General features: G+C 41.0%; 1 protein-coding gene across 3 annotated transcripts; it reads left to right on the top strand.

Moving 5' to 3' along the window:
* The first annotated feature begins 1849 nt into the window (after positions 1-1849).
* LOC307045006 (uncharacterized protein) lies at positions 1850-19126 on the top strand. Of its 3 annotated transcripts, none has more exons than XM_079690465.1 (17): positions 1850-1906; positions 4047-4477; positions 4633-6250; positions 6380-6643; positions 7557-7994; positions 8144-8590; positions 10091-10522; positions 11861-12307; positions 13211-13657; positions 13959-14222; positions 14332-14586; positions 14673-14921; positions 15003-15260; positions 15652-15954; positions 16053-16322; positions 16603-16686; positions 16822-19126. In XM_079690465.1, exons 2-17 carry the CDS (start codon positions 4087-4089, stop codon positions 16886-16888), a joined length of 6234 nt encoding a protein of 2077 aa, XP_079546591.1. In that variant the 5' UTR covers positions 1850-1906; positions 4047-4086; the 3' UTR covers positions 16889-19126. The 3 variants fall into 3 exon arrangements, with proteins under 3 accessions (XP_079546591.1, XP_079546589.1, XP_079546590.1); XM_079690463.1 differs by having other exon boundaries at positions 1857-2006; XM_079690464.1 differs by lacking the exon at positions 1850-1906 and adding an exon at positions 3162-3223.
* The last annotated feature ends 733 nt before the right edge of the window (positions 19127-19859 follow it).

Raw genomic sequence — 19859 nt, 5'->3', positions numbered from 1 at the left:
AATATGAGAACACTGTCATCTACAATTTAGAGGTACTTGTACTTTACTCAAGTGTTTAAATGGTTCCAATCTGCACAATGACTACTTTGACTGTCGTTACTTTAAATATATTTTGATGCTTGAGGAACATTTTGAATGCAGGACTTTTACTAACAGAGTATTACTACACTCTGGTACTTCTACTTTTACTCAAGAACAAGATCTGAGTACTTCTACTTTTACTCAAGAACAAGATCTGAGTACTTCTACTTTTACTCAAGAACAAGATCTGAGTACTTCTACTTTTACTCAAGTACAAGATCTGAGTACTTCTACTTTTACTCAAGTAGAAGATCTGAGTACTTCTACTTTTACTCAAGAACAAGATCTGAGTACTTCTACTTTTACTCAAGAACAAGATCTGAGTACTTCTACTTTTACTCAAGTACAAGATCTGAGTACTTCTACTTTTACTCAAGTACAAGATCTGAGTACTTCTACTTTTACTCAAGAACAAGATCTGAGTACTTCTACTTTTACTCAAGAACAAGACCTGAGTACTTCTACTTTTACTCAAGAACAAGATCTGAGTACTTCTACTTTTACTCAAGTACAAGATCTGAGTACTTCTACTTTTACTCAAGTACAAGATCTGAGTACTTCTACTTTTACTCAAGTACAAGATCTGAGTACTTCTACTTTTACTCAAGTATCTGAGTACTTCTACTTTTACTCAAGAACAAGATCTGAGTACTTCTACTTTTACTCAAGTACAAGATCTGAGTACTTCTACTTTTACTCAAGTACAAGATCTGAGTACTTCTACTTTTACTCAAGTACAAGATCTGAGTACTTCGACTTTTACTCAAGAACAAGATCTGAGTACTTCTACTTTTACTCAAGAACAAGACCTGAGTACTTCTACTTTTACTCAAGTACAAGATCTGAGTACTTCTACTTTTACTCAAGAACAAGATCTGAGTACTTCTACTTTTACTCAAGTAGAAGATCTGAGTACTTCTACTTTTACTCAAGAACAAGATCTGAGTACTTCTACTTTTACTCAAGAACAAGACCTGAGTACTTCTACTTTTACTCAAGTACAAGATCTGAGTACTTCTACTTGTACTCAAGTACCATATCTGAATACTTCTACTTTTAAAATATCAGCTCAACAACTTGATTGTTTTCAGGTCCAATAGTGGCATCTTGTGGATATTAGAGGACGCTCCGAACATTCAGAGTTAATGTGCATACAGGATGGGTGGTTATGGATCAAAAGGGGAAGTAATGCAGACCAGGAAGGATTTCAGACATTTGAGGACGAGGCTGTACCGTTGGAATCATGGAAAACTTCTACATCGTACCCCAGGGAGAAATCACTGAAGCTCTCACTGTGCCACACAGGTAAGTTTAATAAAGAAAAACAGGACAAAAACAGTGTTTAGCTAAATTAGCTATCACTCATAGAACAGAGCATACAGGCCTACTCTTGTGTTCCCGATATCATCGCACACGGAATCATTCATTTAAAGACAAAACCTGTGGTTGATCCTTATGTTTTCAACTTGTATTACTTTAGTTGGTCGCTCTTCAAATCCACATGTTTTAAGATTTAAGTGTGTTTTAGTTTAATTATTTCCCAACTGTGCTCAAAGTTTATCAGAAACATATTTAATATATTGTAACGGAATGGTTATAATGTTGATGTGTTTGTTGTTCAGAGTTTGTTTGCATTTTACAAGAGTGTCAGTGAACGTGCCACTGTTTTGATGGACGGTTCTTGTGACCTGTAGCTGTGGGTTTGGGTGGGAGAGTGTTGTCTGGTTGGTTGGGTGTGGAGGAGGGAGGTCCCTAGAGAGAGAGAGACGGGGAATGCTAGGAGAGAGCTAACGGAGTATGTGACGGAGATTGAGGATTTAACAGAGTTAGTGGATTGAACTGATTGATTTACATAAAAAAAGAACCGTAAAAGCTAATAAATGTAGGTTAATGAAATATATGACAACAAAAATATAATTTGTAACGTAAGTATTTTCAGAATATGTTTTGATGTAATAAGTTAGCTAAGCTTTAAGCAATATAGCATAAAGTTAACGGTTCTAATGACGTACCTCCTGGATTTACAAACGGCCAAGCTAAAAGTTACCTATTTATTTAAAGAGGAAATTATACTACTTAGTAACTCTTATTTGTAAATGTGTATGTTGTATTTGAGCTTTACTGATAATAAACGTTAAAGTAAGCATAGTAGTTTGTACTTGTAACAGACAGTGGCTTTTCCTTAACGGTTAAAACCCTCTTGATGCTCGCACAATTTAGCTTAGAAACATAGCTTTTTCGTTAGCAAGCATTTACACCGGATTACGGTAATAATACAAAAAATAACCGTAAAAGCTAAAAAAACGTAGGCTAATGAAATATATGACAACAAAGTCTTTCATCAGTGTGGACCTAAAGGCCTCAGTGTTAGTGTCTCTGATATACAGCTAGCATGTTTCTGTTTACAATGTGTTCTGGTGTCGTTTAATGTTGTATTGTTTGTGACATGTATGGATGATTTATATGTTCAGAGACTTGTATGTTAGAACATATCAAGTGTTGACTGGTAATGAAAAAGCAGCTTACTATTTTGACTAATACTGTTCACACTGGGACAAAACAACTATCCATTTTGTTTATTAGCACGTTTACTGACACAATAACAACTTGTTGGCATGAATTCAATGTTTTGTCTGAGTTACTTCATACGTGCAAAAGAGTTGTAATGAAAAAGTTGTAACCATTGCACATAGAGTTAAGAGAAGGTCAAGACTGTTTAAAGAAGTGAGCCAATGAGAAAAAACTGTATCCAGGGCCGTCCCTCCCTACAGTGCACTCTTAACTCTATGTGCAATGGTTACAACTCCCTTGAAGTGCAATCAAAGACTTTAAAATAACTGAACATCTGTTTCAAAAGGGAAAAACAATATAAATACCTTATTGATCAAATAAAATATAAGCCAATAGAATCAACCAAGACAATAAATGAAGTGCAATACTGTCTGAAACCTGACTAGACAGCTTGGTTTTTACTAACCGTTATCAGTATTTAGTTACTTCGGCATCATTTTGAAACGTGTATTACAATTAAATCACGGTAAAAAAAAAAATGGATATAAGCCCTGCCCCCTCTCCAGCGCGTCCTGTTTGAATGACAGGAGTAAACACAGCCGACAGCCACGGTGAAACTCCAGCGGTTAGGGTGAGAATATTCGCATTGCGTCCGTTGTGAACGCATCATAACGCAATTCAGAAACCACTGTTCTGACGCCTTTAAAGGAACTTCGAGATTTTAACAGTATCAGGGGCACGCAGGCCATGGTGGCCGTAGGACGTACAATCATTTTCGGGGCTTCACGGCCAGACCGGCCGTCATGGCCGCCGGGAAAATCCTACCCTGGTACGCTATCACGATAGATATGATATCTCTGAAAAGGCATATCGTGGAGACCTAATATCGTCTCGACGATATATATCGTCATATCGCCCACCCCTAGCATAGCGCACCAGGAGAGAGACTCACTTATGCCAACACAACAAAAAAAATGTGAGCGGTGGAGATGAGGAGGTGTCGGCGTTCTGGCGATTTACTCGGAAGGCTTCAGTAGAAGCTGCTGGGATTCCCAGCAGCTTCTACTGAAGCCAGTCTCCAACTCCGGGGACTTCCGGCCGAGGACTTCGGGTGGCAGTATACGCCCTGAAGTTGTTTCCGGCCTGCCAGTAAACCCAAAGCAGAAGAAGAAGTGACGTCAGCGGCTTCATTTCCCTAATCCTCCCTCAGGGATTTATTCCGGTGTGCACGCGATCTGTACTTAGTTCATCAGAACTAAAGAGTTATTTTTTAACTAAAGAGTTCTGATGAACTTGGTGGGAAAGCACCTAATGATGCCAAATCCTCCCCCCCCCTGCTGTTCTTATCTGCCCTGAATTTGTTTTATCCCTTTTTAGATCTAAATATATCTGTACTTTTTTGGATGCATAAGAGTTCATATTACATTTCATTCAACCATTCCTTTGTTCTCTAGATAATTGAAGTTGAAGCAGAAGACACCGAAGTAAGGAAACATGGCTTCTACAACACAGTCAGCTTTAGAGTACGTCAGGGGGGCCAGAACTCATCTTGTGAAAACATTAAAGAATCTGTCAGTGATTCTAGAGAACTTGAATCAGCAGGGAGTGTTAAGCGATGAAGAGGTCAGCAGGATACAAGCAGAAGGAAATGACTATGATAAAAACAGAACACTTCTCGACTCTGTAACCAAAAAGGGGGAAGCAGCCAGCTATGAATTCCTCAAAATGATTGACAAGACGAGGAAGAGGACCGATGGGGGGACATCTCTTCTCCCTGAGAAACAGACTGTAGATTCTGCTGAGAGCGAGACGTTTGACCTGCACCACTGGATCAGCTGCTTCGCTTTCAAGGAAGACACACAAGTGGGAAAAAACGACCAACAAGGTATGTAATATAACTAATATAGAAAGTGTGTCACGTCTTCATGCTGATGTTTGATGGGCTGTGTCCTCTGGAAATATTCATCCACTATTTAGTATGAGGGTACAACATGCAATTTACAATATGTATTTACTTACTCACTGTTGTTTTTATTTTAGGTCCAACACCGTGCCACCGTTACCAGGCAAAGTTGAAGTTAAAAGCACAAAAAATATCAAAAGAGTTTTGGACGGCAAACAAAGATCTGTTTGAAGACAACAGCAAGCCTGATCTGTCGTACATGCCACTTGTATTGGACACACAAGGAAGTGCTTCTCCCTCTAAAATAAAGAAATGTAAGAACAAGAAAGGCAAGATGAGCCGTTCTAAAAAGCTAGGGACCTACATCCCTAAGGACAAAGCAGACATGTCTCCCAGTGACCTGCTTAAAACAGATAAACACATACTCTTGGTTGGTAAGTCTGGGATTGGAAAGACAGCACTTGCTCATGAAATGTTAAAACTCTGGACAGAAAAAGATGACGAGGAGCTAAACTACATGTTTTACTTTGACATGAGAAAAGTATTCAACATCAAGAGCCTGGAGGACCTTCTCTTCAATGAGTTCAGTGAGCCAGATGAAGGCACAGACGAGGTCCTACAGGACATAAAGAATAACTCTGACAAAGTTACACTCATTTTTGATGGAATCACAGATCTGTCTTCTTCAGTAGTGCGGAAACTTGTAAATAAAGATTTGCTAAAGGACTCAAAGGTCGTTTTGACTTGCAGACCAGCTGATGAAGACCACCTTCTGTCTGAGGACTTTCTCAGAGTGGAAGTGAAAGGCTTTAGTGAGCAGACCGTAAAAACATTCATATCTAGGATGCTACGTGAAAGAAAGGAGAGGGTTTTGAGCAACTTGGAGTTGTTCACGCTTTGCCATGTACCGATGTATGCACTGATGGTGGCCGCATGCTTTTCATTCGAGACATCAGAGGACTTTCAAAAGCCTTGCTGTATAACGGATATCTACATCAACATTTTCCGCTTTTACCTTGAAAGAAACAGCAACACAAAATACTTAGACGCCTTTATCGAAAGCAAGAGTAAGGAGATACTGTCTTTGGCTGAGGTTGCTTTTCGTGCAACTGAAGGAAAAACGGTGAACTTGACACTACGTCCCTCTGAAGACAGCTGTGTCCTCTCCTTGCTCAAACCACTTATCAAAGCCGCCCCTACTGAGAGAATAACCACCTATGCATTTCTCCATTACACAATGCAGGAGTTTTTTGCAGCACTGTGGCTCTTGAAGAATCCAGATTTAATCAGTAATGTTCTTCAGCAGTGCCTCACTGAGGAGAAGAAACACATGGAACATCTGATCCCTTACATGTGTAGATTGTTGACTGAGAAGAGCCCTAGTTTGATGGAGTATCTGATTCCTGCTGAGGAGCTGAAGAATACATCAAACTGGTTCTTCAAGAAAGTGATATCCACATTCCTTCCTAGCCTGAGTGGAAAGGATGAGCCTGATACTGAGGACAGTGGGCGCATACTGTTCCTATGCCAGTGCTTGTATGAGTCCCAGTGTCCTGAAGCATGCATCGACCTTCTGGAACAACTGGACTTCCATCTTGATCTCAGTGAAGAGAGTCTCGATCCTTACCCCTGCTGTGCTGTGGCCTACGTGATCACTCAGTCTACGGAGAGGAAAATATCGCTGAACCTTGAGGACGTCACGATGCCACAACAAGGAATGAGACCACTATTAGGATGCCTTCCAAATGTCCAATGGTATGGATTAGCAGTTATTATTACTGCTAACGTTACAACACATCTAATTAGGTTGAATTGAATTGTTCAAAGTTGTAACCTTTAGTATCTAAACAGAAGTAATGAGGAAACGATGATTATTCTTCATAGGTGTGATTCTCTGCCACGGCAGCTGTGGGAGATCTTCCTTCTCAGCGGAGGGGAGATGGACTACATCACCTTACTTGGCCTTGATGGAAATCAGATGCACCTTCCAGTGGAGGGGGACAGGAAGCTGTTTGAAAGAGCAGTGACAGTCCTGCAGAAGATAAGTAAGAAGGTTAAGATCTGCCTCCACTGGGAGAGGGAGAAGCCTGACTGCCACAGTCTGCGTGAGACTCTGCTCGAGGCTCTGCCACACGTCAGCTCACTCAGGTATGAAGCTTATGTTTCTGTGTGGTGGGATGCACCCCCCCTACGAACCACGCACACATCGTTAGCTTCCAAACTTCACTGGAATTTATTTCAACATTATCATTTATAAACTGCAACTTCTTTTTTAACAAAACTAAATGCATAATAAAGTGACGAATCACCTTCACAGTGGAAGTATTAAAACTCTAACTGTGTAATACTTAGGGTTGGGATCGTTTGGATTTTAGAGATTCTGGTTCTAGATTTCGGTTCTGGATTTCAGTTCTCTGAGGGTAAAAATAATTCACATGACAATTGAACAGATACAAAAGAAAAAATGGTTTTATGAACCTTTAGTAAAATAGCGGAAATGGTGGTCAAACAGAATGCGATCTAAACATTTTAATAGGTTTCATTACGATAAAGATGACGGGCATTTAACGAGCAGCAGTGTGTGTACCGAGAGAGAAAGAGATGCTGATACGGAGCAGAGAGAGACCTGATATTTTCAAATCGGCGTTGCAGCTGTGAGCTCAAACATGCCTCATTCATTTGTGGATCAGCATTAAGGTTATACTCAGCCTCATCCCAGCAGAAAGGAGCTCAGATTGAATGTATGTCTTATATATTATTCAATTCAGCAAATTAAACGCTGATGTTTTTTTCCCCATTTCTTTTGAACACTTATTAGTCAGCATTCATAAAAACTATCAATAGACATTAAACATAGTTTGAATGAAACAACAAGCACTGCATCAGTATGTTTTTAGAAACAGGCAGTGTTCTTTGTTTCAGTTGAATCTGAACTTTGATCTCTTATGTTGACATCCAGAATTGTACTCTCATTAGGACAGTATTAACAGCTGTAACTTAGTTTTACATGTTATACAGTTCTATAGTACATGCCATGACACATGTGTTTGTTATCATGCAGCTTCAGGAGGACCCACAGAGGCTCAGGATTACAGGACCAGGAGCAATGCTATGAGAAACTGAAGAGACAAGAAAAGCAGCTGTTTCTGGATTTATGTCTGAGAGCAGCCAATCACAGTCAAGGAGAAAGCGTTCACAATGAAGTGAACAACCTCATCTCTCTGTTTTCTTTCAACGCTGATGTGCATAACATCCTTCTGGATTTTTATCAACATGTCAAAACTCAAGAACGTTCAGCTGTCATTCAAAAACTGAAGCCAATTTTCCAGTCAGCTCCTGGAGTCTGGTCCATAGACCTCTCAAAAAGAAAGACCTCCATCCTGCTGGAAGTGCTGAGACTCCAACCAGAGAAGAAACAAGTGGAGCTGAGAGGCTGCTCAGAGGAAGAGAGTGAAGTGAGGACTTTGCTGCAGTGTCTGCCTCATATCTCACAGCTCAGGTCAATGGTCATCTTTTTCAAAATAAGCTGCTTCATTTATTTTGAATCTTGGTGCATGCAGATTCAATTTAACATCCACAGCTGATGGAGACAAGTTTGTATTTGATAGAAACCTAACATCACAATCTCTTGTTTCCTTATGTTTTCAGTTTTGTGCCTCAGTTATCAGAACCTTCAGGTGAACTCCAGTTCTTTGGGACTCTGTTCTGTGCAGCAGCAAAGAGAGAGGAGCAGAAGGGAGGGAAGCTACTGCAGCTGCTGTTATCAGTGTGCACATATCAAACAACAGCTTTAACCGACATAGTTTCTTATTACTTTAAGAGGAACCCTCAGTGTGGTTTCCTGCTGGATCTGTACTCCCACCTGAAGGACGATGAGACTGAATCAGGTCTGAGTGTCCTTCCATCATTCCTGTCAGTTCTCCAGTCAGCTCCTGCAGTCTGGACCATAGACCTCTCAGGGAGAGAGACCTCCATCCTGCTGGAAGTGCTGAGACTCCAACCAGAGAAGAAACCAGTGGAGCTGAGAGGCTGCTCAGAGGAAGAGAGTGAAGTGAGGACTTTGCTGCAGTGTCTGCCTCATATCTCACAGCTCAGGTCAGTCAAACAGATCAGGTAGATTTGATGATATAATGTGGATTTCTTAAGAAATAAAACAATGAATGACATCTGATTGTGGGCAGTGTTTCAGAAAGAGACAATAGTCCTTGACTTCTGAACATGATGTAGATCAGGGATGGGCAAATGGGGCCCCCACCTCCTCTTTTTGCGGCCCTCAGATTAATTTATAAACAACGTAATTAATAATAAAAAAATTATATTTAAAAAAACTTTTTTAAAAGATTTTCTTTTTTACTTGTAGTACTGATACCGTCCACTATACTCCTAGTTACGTCGCGAGCTGCGTACATGATTTCAAATACCGCAAAATAATCTGTGACGCATTTGTGTGTATTGTGTTTGTTTCCCGGGGAAACCCTCACAAGAACAACGGCTGTTGTTATGCCTGCTGTGACGTTAGGTTGCCTCTTGTAATTATGCCGTTACAAGTTTAAAAGTTGTATTAATCTTCTGAATTTGGCGAAACAAGTTTAATATTCTTAAAACCAAGACTTTGTTTATTTGAAATCAGATGAAAACAAACTGTCACGGACCCTGCCGTGTTATCTATGATTACTACGCTTTGCATTCATCATTTCAGCGGGAGAGAGGGGGAGCGGTGCTGAGGAACAGACTGCAGGCTGACAGGTGTCTGTGTTGACATTCCCCTTATTGTGGAATAAGGGGAATGCAGAGACTGGCTACAAGTGTTTTAGGTTCAAGTTAGAAAACTAATATCTGGGTTAGTGTTCATGACTTCATGTTTACGTCATCTTAATGGTTAATCTCAATACACACACATTTTCCGTGCTTTCCAATAGTTTAAAATAGTTTTATTCCACTGTTTAATAACCTGTTCAATACAAACATGCCACTTGTAAAAATGAAATAACATTTCTGTGAACTGATATTTGTTTAGTGAGCTTATTAGAGGATGTTCCCTTTGATTGTAAAATGTCAATGAAGATGTCAGACTTAGTATATTTGTTAATAATTACATACAACACATGGAATCTTTGTGTGTGTGTGTTCCAAGTGAATCTGCGGCCCCCTGGTGGCCAGTACATCAATTATGTGGCCCCCACCACCATCAAAGTTGCCCATCCCTGATGTTGTTGTTCCACTTTTTACATTTTTATATTGGGAACATCCTTTTACATAGAAAACTCATTCACAAAGTGAAATCCCCTCAGGTGAACAGAATCACTGGGAAGCAAATAAGAAGTGATTTGAGGAACAGGATTAGTGTCTGTGTTGTGAGTCAGCAGAAGAGCTAAGTGATGACGCATGTTGTGAAAAGGTTAATTTACTGAAAGCTTTCCAAAATCCAAATATAATCCTGTTAACGGCAAAGTGACTTCAATATGAGGTTCATTGAGTTCACTGTGTTCTGATCAGCGGCAGCTATTTGTACACATTTAGCAGAAACACTTCCTATCAGAGTCTCTCTCTGCTGTTGACATCATCTGATAACAAACGGTTCAATTCTCCTTCCAGTTTCAGGTTTGAAGACTCGGGTGGAGTCAAGTTCTTTGGGACTGTGTTCTGTGGAGCAGCAGAGAGAGAGCAGCACACAGGAGAGAAGACACTGGAGCTGTTATCATCAGTGTGCACATATCCATCATTCCCCTTTACGGACAAATATCCTTATGTTGAAGAATATCAGGGTGGTTTCCTGCTGGATCTGTACTCCCACCTGAAGGACTGTGAGACTGAATCAGGTCTGAGTGTCCTTCCATCATTACAGTCAGTTCTCCAGTCAGCTCCGGCAGTATGGTCCATAAACCTCTCAGGGAGAGAGACCTCCATCCTGCTGGAAGTGCTGAGACTCCAACCAGAGAAGAAACCAGTGGAGCTGAGAGGCTGCTCAGAGGAAGAGAGTGAAGTGAGGGCTTTGCTGCAGTGTCTGCCTCATATCTCACAGCTCAGGTCAGTCAGACAGATCAGGTAGATTTGATGATATAATGTGGATTTCTTAAGAAATAAAACAATGAATTTCGTCTGATTGTGGGCAGTGTTTCAGAGAGACAATAGTCCTTCACTTCTGAACATGATGTAGATGAATAACATTTCCCAGTTCAGTCATTATTTAAAACCTCAGTCTTCTACCTGTTTGAGAATAATGAGATGATGTGAATCATAATGAGAGAACTTACGCTCTGAGACAGCATCACGCTCATTCAGGAATAAAAACACATACAAACATAAATAAATGTGCTCGTCAGGTTGAGTGAAGCAGGCAGGATCCAAATGCAGATTACACAGAAAATACCTTTTATCAAGGTTTTACACGGTGACAAACAGAACACTGCCCCGTGAACACACACAAACAAGGAAACAACAAAGACAGACAGAGAAACCAGAACTTAAAAACACACAGGACTAATCAAAGAAACAAGAGACAGGTGAGGAGGGAGGAGAAACCACAGGGGCACCAGGTGAACACAATCGGGTATTCAGAAAGGAGGGAACACAGAGACAGGAAGCAACAGACAGGGGGTGAAGACTTTTCAAAATAAAACAGGAAACCAAAGACAAAACAAAACACAGACCGATCGTGACAGTGCTGATAGACTGCTATCAGCTTTTTAAATAATCTCTGTTTTAATTTAAATAAAATGCAATCAAAAGTATAAAGGTACAACAAGTAATACTCCATGTATCTACCTCTTTAACACATACTAGATGAAACTTGACTGACTCTAATGAAACTTCTAAAGACTGTATAGTGAGCTTTGAATAAAGACTTCAGACACATGAACGATCCTAACTTCTAGTCATCAGAGTCAGAGGAGGTGTTACTAAACTCTGACTCACGTGTGTATTCTCTCAGGAGCAAAGGGAACAGTTTAGTGATGTGATGTTCTCTTCTACGTGATCGTGACTCTAGATGTTGTTGTTCCACTTTTTACATTTTTATATTGGGAACATCATTTTACAAACAAAACTCATTCACAAAGTGAAATCCCCTCAGGTGAACAGAATCACTGGGAAGCAAATAAGAAGTGATTTGAGGAACAGGATTAGTGTCTGTGTTGTGAGTCAGCAGAAGAGCTAAGTGATGACGCATGTTGTGAAAAGGTTCATTTACTGAAAGTTTTCCAAAATCCAAATATAATCCTGTTAACGGCAAAGTGACTTCAATATGAGGTTCATTGAGTTCACTGTGTTCTGCTCAGCGTACACATTTAGCAGAAACACTCCCTATCAGAGTCTCTCTCTGCTGTTGATATCATCTGATAACAAATGGTTCAATTCTCCTTCCAGTTCCTGGTTTGGAGACTCAGGTGATGTCTCAGGTGAACTCAAGTTCTTTGGGACTCTGTTCTGTGCAGCAGCAGAGAGAGAGCAGCAGACAGGAGAGAAGACACTGGAGCTGTTATCATCAGTGTGCACATATCCATCATTCCCCTTTACTGACAAATATCCTGATGCTGGAGAAGAGTACCAGGGGGATCTCCTGCTGGATCTGTACTCCCACCTGAAGGACTATGAGACTGAATCAGGTCTGAGTGTCCTTCCATCATTACAGTCTGTTCTCCAGTCAGCTCCTGCATTCTGGTCTGTAAACCTCTCAGAGAGAGAGACCTCCATCCTGCTGGAAGTGCTGAGACTCCAACCAGAGAAGAAACCAGTGGAGCTGACGGGCTTCTCAGATGGAGAGAGTGAAGTGAAGGCTTTGCTGCAGTGTCTGCCTCATATCTCACAGCTCAGGTCAGTCAGACAGATCAGGTAGATTTTAGGGATGTCCCGATCACCTTTTTTTGCTCCCGATCCGATTCCGATCATTTGATTTTGACAATTTGCCGATACCGATTTTTCCCGATCCGATCTTTATGCAATGCATTAAGAGAGAAAAAAAGCATTCAAGTTGTCCCTTAAGGTTATTTTTTAATTTAAATTGGATATTCTATCCAACATGGAAATAGCTTCTTTCTTTCACAGCAGCATTGGATCAGTTCAGTTGTGCAGCATTGGATCAAAGCAAAATAAAGCTTATCAGTACTCGTTAGCTTACTGCTACAATTAGACACTGCGCCCACTCTGTTGCCAGATTTGAGAGAAATAAGAAGGTCTCTGAAGACAAGCCCCAAAGAAGCAACACATACATGATGTTGTGTAATTTGAAACCAAAACTAAGGCCTCAGGATGACTTTAAGACTTGAACATGGTCATTTTTGTTTTGTAACATTGAATACAACATTTTTTTAAAAGTATTTAAAAAAAAAAAAAAAAAAAGATCCCGATCCCCGATTTTTTTTTTCTCCCGATTCCGATCTTTTGAAAATCACATGATCGGCTCCGATCCCCGATCACGTGATCGGATCGGGACATCTCTAGTTTATTTGATAATATAATGTGGATTTCTTAAGAAATAAAACAATGAATGACATCTGATTGTGGCCAGTGTTTCAGAAAGAGACAACAGTCCTTCACTTCTGAACATGATGTCGATGAATAACATTTCCCAGTTCAGTCATTATTTTAAACCTCAGTCTTCTACCTCTACTGTGTTCTGCTCAGCGGCAGCTATTTGTAGACATTTAGCAGAAACACTCCCTATCAGAGTCTTTCTCTGCTGTTGACATCATCTGATAACAAACTGTTCAATTCTAGTTCCAGTTTCTCTCGGTGGTTTGGAGACTCAGATGAACTCAATGTCTTTGGGACTCTGTTCTGTGGAGCAGCAGAGAGAGAGCAGCAGACAGGAGAGAAGACACTGGAGCTGTTATCGTCAGTGTGCACATATCCATCATTCCCTCTTGCTCACATATCTGGTTCTAATGCTAAAGAATATCAGAGTGGTTTCCTGCTGGATCTGTACCCCTACCTGAAGGACTATGAGAACCAATCAGGTCTGAGTGTCCTTCCATCATTACAGTCAGTTCTCCAGTCAGCTCCTGCAGTCTGGACCATAGACGTCTCAGGGAGAGAGACCTCCATCCTGCTGGAAGTGCTGAGACTCCAACCAGAGAAGAAACCAGTGGAGCTGAGAGGCTGCTCAGAGGAAGAGAGTGAAGTGAGAGCTTTGCTGCAGTGTCTGCCTCATATCTCACAGCTCAGGTCAGTCAGACTCTATATTTATAATATGAAATGGATTCCTCAGAAAGGTTTATCAGAAAGATCTCGTAACTGAAATGTATAAATGGATATTCTGTAGATAAATCAGATCGTTCAGTTTAGTAATTAGCACAACAGCCAGAGCAATGCTTTCTCATGTTGAATAACAGACGTGCACTTAAACTAATTCATCCTGTTTTCTTTTCTTTGAACGTCCTTCTTGATTAAAGACCTTGCAGATAAGATGGTCTGCAGTGCTTGAGCTTTGCCTTCTCACTGTTCGTCCATGTTGTTTGTGTTTCAGCTGTGGTCCAGAGTTCTTCCAGAGAGTGTGTGCGCTCCTCTCTGTCCGATCCAGAGAGGAGGCTGAGCGGTCGGCCGCTCTCCTGAGAACTCCAGGGATCACCCTGCTGCTATCAGGACGGTTACCCAGGACAACCTGCCTGTCTGTGGGGAGAGTTCTCCAGCTGTGTGGCTCTAATGTGGATCTCATCCTCAAACCCAGAAAGATGTCTGACAAGGGAGCCTTTGCTCTCTTTAGACGAACGACACAACTACACAGTCTCAAGTGCGCATTTAAACAGTTACTCTTTTTGTTACCATGCCAACGTGTGCAGTTTGAGTGTTCAGGGGGGATAAAGGTAAATGATGGAACAATTCTCTTTCTTTGTTTCCAGGCTTTCTACGGACATGGCCTTGCTGCTGGGTGGCTGGGTGAGGAGATGGGGAGGGGGCTGTCAGGTGACTGTTGAAGAGCTTTCTCTCTCCCCTCAGATCGCCCAACCATCACACAGAGTGTTGTTGAAGCTTGTCAGTAGCTTGGCTTCCCTGCTGAGATACTGGGCAGTGAGACAGTTAGACCTGACTGAGGTCTGTGTTCCTGCTCTGGGTCTCACACCACTGCTGCTCCACGACGGCCCTCTCAACATCAGGTAACAGTCTCTCTGGAGCCTCAAACACTCACAATAATTCATGCAGATATTAATGTTCACATATCTTCATACACTGTTTCCTGCAGACTGAGTGAGAAGAATGTCCAGCAGCTGCTCTCACTGCTCCATGAACTCCAGGACCAGGACTTGACCTGGTCCTTCTTGAGTAAGTTAGGAGGAGACCTGACCTCCTTCTCTCTGAACTGGGAGCTTCTCCACCTTCTACTGCAGCATCCATCAGCTCAGACCCTCACTGTGAACATGAGGAAGAACCTCTTCTTACAGGAGAACATCACACGTCTGCTTCCCTACCTGGACAGGATGGTGTTTAAAAGGTCATCAATGGAGTCGTTATCATTTCAATATATTTTGTTGTTACTTCTTTTGCTCAAGTGTGTTCATTCAAACTCTTTCAGGCCCTGTCCCAGCTTTGTGTTGACTGCTATCAGGGAGATGTACAAAGCTCGAGCCAGTTCCATTATACCCAGTTTACTGAGGTCCTTGGATCATGTGATCAACCTGACCTGCAGAGAGATGTCCCCCATGGACTGTGATGCTCTGCTCTACACCCTCACACACAGTGATGGAGTCAAACTGAACCTCCTGTGGACCTCCATGCCAGCACGGGAAATAGAGTCCATCCTCTTGAACCTGGAGAAAGTTTCTCAACTCAGGTCCGACAAATAAAGTTCTAAACGTGCATTGATCTCGCTCCAGCTGTACTTTACCATCTGTCAAACACCAATGTTAGTGAAAGGAAACATCAGGGTGGAACAGCACAACACTTTCAGCCACTTATCTTTCGATGTTAAAGAGGCACATTTCTGAAAAGCCAAACCAACAGCAATAGAAAGATGTTTTCTTCTTAACTGGACATTTCTTTCCAACCATTTTGATCTGGTGTTGTTTTCTGATATGCTCTGTGTTCTTAATTCCTGAAAGAAATGCAGGACCAATCGGCAATGAGACCCAAGTTGATGAGAAACATATTTATAATTAAAAAAACATTTTCTCAGTCAATGAAGCTTTATGGATAAGTTTAATTGTTAATAAATGTGCTCCTAGTGTTGACAGGAACCTGCTGCTGAGGTTGGTCCACGGCTGCGCTGCCTCTGGTGCCCAGCAGGGGGCTGCAGAGTCTCTGCTCAGGGCTGTGCAGCACAGGCTGGATCTGTCCTGCTCCTCCTGTGTGGAGCTGCCAGAGGAAGATCAGAGTGACACTCTCCGTCTGACGGCTGAAGACTGCAGGGCCGTCTCCACCATCCTGAGACGCAGCAGGCGGGACACTCAGCTCATCCTGCAGGACTGTGAGGCTCAGGACAGCGGATTGGACCTGCTGTTTCCTGTCTTACACAAAGTACAGCTCAGGTACGAAGGCCACTAACACTTCAACCAGAGAAGAAGCTGTTTGTATACATCTTTCTGCATCACATCAGTTTGCTCTTTGCTCTGTGTCTCCTGTTCAGAGCCAGTAAAGCTGTCCTCCTGCAGCTGGTGTCCCTGGTTCCTGTGAACAGTGAGAGGGACACAGTGGGACGGGCCCTAACCCTCTGCAAAGCCCTGGAGGGACAGCTGGACCTCAGCCACAGCACCCTGGATCAGAGGGCCTGTGCAGCCTTGGCCCTGATGCTGGACTCCTCTGAAGAGCTGACAGAGCTGGACCTCAGTCACTGTCAGCTCACTGACCAGCTGCTGCTCACACTCAGCGCGCAGCTGCACAAAGTACAAGTCCTGGAGTGAGTGGCAAAGGTGTTCATGTGGAAAACAGGTTTTAGTGTAATCATTAGTTTGGGGTGTGAATCTCTCTGTGTCTGATTCTGATTCAGGGCTTTGTTTACTGAAACCTGTTCAGTCTGAAGATACGCTGTAATCAGAACTCAGGCAGTCATACGGTGGTGTCAGAAAAGTGACATAACTAATGGAGACATACAAGTGAACATAATGTTAGTTTGGACTGTACCCATACTGCCCAGCCCACGTATTACATGAATACAAGTTCCTCTGTTTGTGTTACAGTCTGAGCCACAACAGCATCACTGATGCTTCGACTGACCTCTTACTCCAACTGGTCTCCATCAACCCCTCCATTCACGCTGTGCGGTGAGAAAAACATAATTACTGCAACATTTGTACTCATAGGCTGACAGAGGAATCGTTCATCATTATAAAACTGCTATTCAACGTATTGTTCTCTCTGACTGATGTCTGTGCTCTGCTTTTGGATTTTTTTTCTAGACTGTTCGGGAACAGCATTGTGAACAGGACATCCTTTGAGAAAGACAAGAAGTTTGAAATATGGTGACCCTCCGTCAGTGTGGGTGGAATCTACCCATCAGGGAATAACTGATCCATCTCTAACGATCATTATATACTGACTCTGTGTATGATGGGATCCGTTTACAGGCCACGACTTTTTGTTCTGGAGGTTCTATAGATTATTCATTTATGGTACGCATATTTATTATTCTCCTAATTGAACATGGTTACATTATTTGTGTGTGTCATGTCAAATTATCATTTGCAAAGGGATCAAATACTTATATCCCACAGTTCAATGCAAATGCATTTTTATCTTTTATATAATGTACATTTCTGGATTTGCTTTTTGATATTCTTCTATTCACTGTTCAAATAAACCTACCATTAAAATGATAGACTGTTAATATCTTGTGGACAAAGTTAGAAAAACTGCAAGGGATCAAATAATTATTTCCTTCACTGGGTCATTCTACAGAAAAGGTGGAAGTGCTGTCACTTACTTTTGCAGACACCAAAATACATGACGTTGACCTGATACTCGCATTTATTATATATTTTGAATAAATAGAGATTGTCTTTGCAATGGTACTAAATAAAACATTAATAAAAGATGGTTTTATACGTAAATTGCAATTTATTTAAAATGCCAAGTTCAAGGAACTGCCTTGTCACTTTGATCATACATGGAAGTGGAGCCTATAGTTTTCATTTAAATGATTTTTTTTTTCAATAAATAAATCTAATTTATATTTACATAACATTACAAGCATTAAATATAACACTGAAATGGTAAAAAAAAAAACCCGCAAATTATTATTAATAATATCAAATAAATGTCAGTCACCCAAAATTACGTCATTGGTGTTACTGCTACACAAAAAGCTTTTATTTTGAAATAATGTACTGTCTCTGAAGCATACTTGTCAAGCCTCCCGATTCTCGCGGGAGACTCCCGATTTCATTGCCCTCTCCCGGTTTCCTCCCGGGGTCATATTTCTCCCGCATTTCTCCCGATTTCTGACAAAATCAGATTTACTCAGGACTGTTTCCACTCGGACTTTAATACAGCTACACCATTGTTTGGTTTCCATGGTAACACGTTTCTTTAATAGCGCGCGCAACTCAAAGTCTGAGAGGGTGAAGCAGATAGTCACAGAAAACAGAACAAGAATCGAAAACTACTCTACTCTCTGCTCACTCCTTTCCTGTAAAATACAGGTCCAGCTCACACATATGCTCCATCAAGGATGGTGCTACAGGCCCCATTGCACTTAGAACTACAATAAGGATGTTAATGTTAATCTAACAGCTCCGGCGATCCACCAGCACCCCCTCCCCCCCTATTTTGCATTTTGAAATGCTCCCGATTTCTGAGGTCTCAAGGTTGGCAAGTATGGACTCTGAAGTGCCTCCTGTAACAAGAGATCATTTGAGGCAGTGCAGTGGACAAAGACATAAGGAAAGTCAGATTCTTCTTACTTTGTTTGTTAAAGGTGTCATTTTATCTTCAAATTGTACGTGCGTCTTTCAAGTCTGTCATTAGTGTTACTCATTGCATAGCCCTAGGGGTGAACATTTGAATGGGACAATGTATTGTATTGAAGAGTTAAATGATTTTGATATTGACTGAAGCCACATTTGGTCTGACACATTGCAGCCATTTTGTTAAAATGGTAGTGTTTTCTCCAAATTGTCACTGGTGTTACCGTCACTGGTGTTACTCTTCTTCCTGGTAACACGTAACACCAGTGACATTCCTATACAATGTATACAAATTATTAACAAAAATAAAAATACTTGAAGCTCTACTTGTTGTGGATTCATCAAGTTAAGAGTTAGTTATTGCTATTTAACAGGTTTTAGATGTGTTTAGAAGGAATATATTTCAGCAGATTTGTATCACCCAGATTCCACCTTTTCTGTAGAATGACCCGTAGGCCTATATAGATTATGTTTTATACTCTGATTGCCTTTTACTCAGTTAAATAGTATTTGTAGCCCTATATGTGTTTAACAGAGACATATGTTGAAGATTTACATTTCAGGAAGGGCAAAAGGTGGAATGCAAATGGTTAAAGGACTGGGGTTTAATGATGGGATGTTTAGATGATCCCTAAGAGAATTTAAGGCCAGAACTGTTATATCAAAATATGAATTCATGGTTTTAGTACTTTTGAGAAGTGTCTGTGTGAGAAATGCCTTCTGGGTTTAGTTTAAGGCTGTGGACAGGCTCACAGTTTTACTGCCTGTTCTCTTTATTAAAACACATTATTTATCGTGACCTGCAGTAAACTGTGTTTTCTTGACCTTTGGTTGCAATACAAGTGCAAAATATGCTAATCAGTTACACAAACTATCATCATATTACATTTATGTGCAATGTTTGAGGACACATTTAATATTTTCTGTAAATATCGTAAAGTGTACTTCTGTAGATGTAATATATTAATAACACTTATCTTATGCAGCCACAGTTCCAGCTGGTACATTTTTGCATTTTTTGTTTTGTTGGTGAAACAAACTCCGCTGTTTTTCAAAAATCCATCTTCCAATATGCGATCTTTGACGGGTCTGAACAGGTGCATTGTGGGAAGCCCTCTCTGACGCTGTCTGTGTATTTCTTGACATCTAACACCACTTCTCTCCAAATGCACGATAAAATGCATTTGGAATCCTACTTTAACAAGGTTACTAACTCGAAGTCAGCCTTTCCTCCACGCAGTGTTCAGTAAATACTTTTAATGTCGCTACTTTCACTTAATTTTGATGATAATACTTTTCTACGTTAACATTTTGAATGCAGGACTTTTACTCTACCAGAGCATTCCTACACTCTGGTACTTCTACTTTTACTAAGTATAATATCTCAGATCTGGTACTTGAGTTCAAGTACCAGATCTGAGTACTTATTTTACTCAAGTACAAGACCTGAGTACTTCTACTTTTGGTCAAGTACAAGATCTGAGTACTTATTTTAGTCAAGCACAAGATCTGAGTACTTCTACATTTACTCA

This window comes from Notothenia rossii, assembly GCF_949606895.1.
Source record: "Notothenia rossii genome assembly, chromosome: 6".
NCBI lineage: Eukaryota > Metazoa > Chordata > Actinopteri > Perciformes > Nototheniidae > Notothenia > Notothenia rossii.
This window is presented reverse-complemented; position numbering and strand designations above follow the sequence as displayed.

Excerpts from the sequence above, each read along its gene's own strand:
- LOC307045006 (XM_079690465.1), top strand. The coding sequence starts at position 4,087 with ATGGCTTCTACAACACAGTCAGCTTTAGAGTACGTCAGGGGGGCCAGA. Across the intron at positions 14,223-14,331 it reads ACACAACTACACAGTCTCAA|GCTTTCTACGGACATGGCCT; the intron begins GTGCGCATTTAA and ends CTTTGTTTCCAG. Across the intron at positions 15,261-15,651 it reads GAGAAAGTTTCTCAACTCAG|TGTTGACAGGAACCTGCTGC; the intron begins GTCCGACAAATA and ends ATGTGCTCCTAG.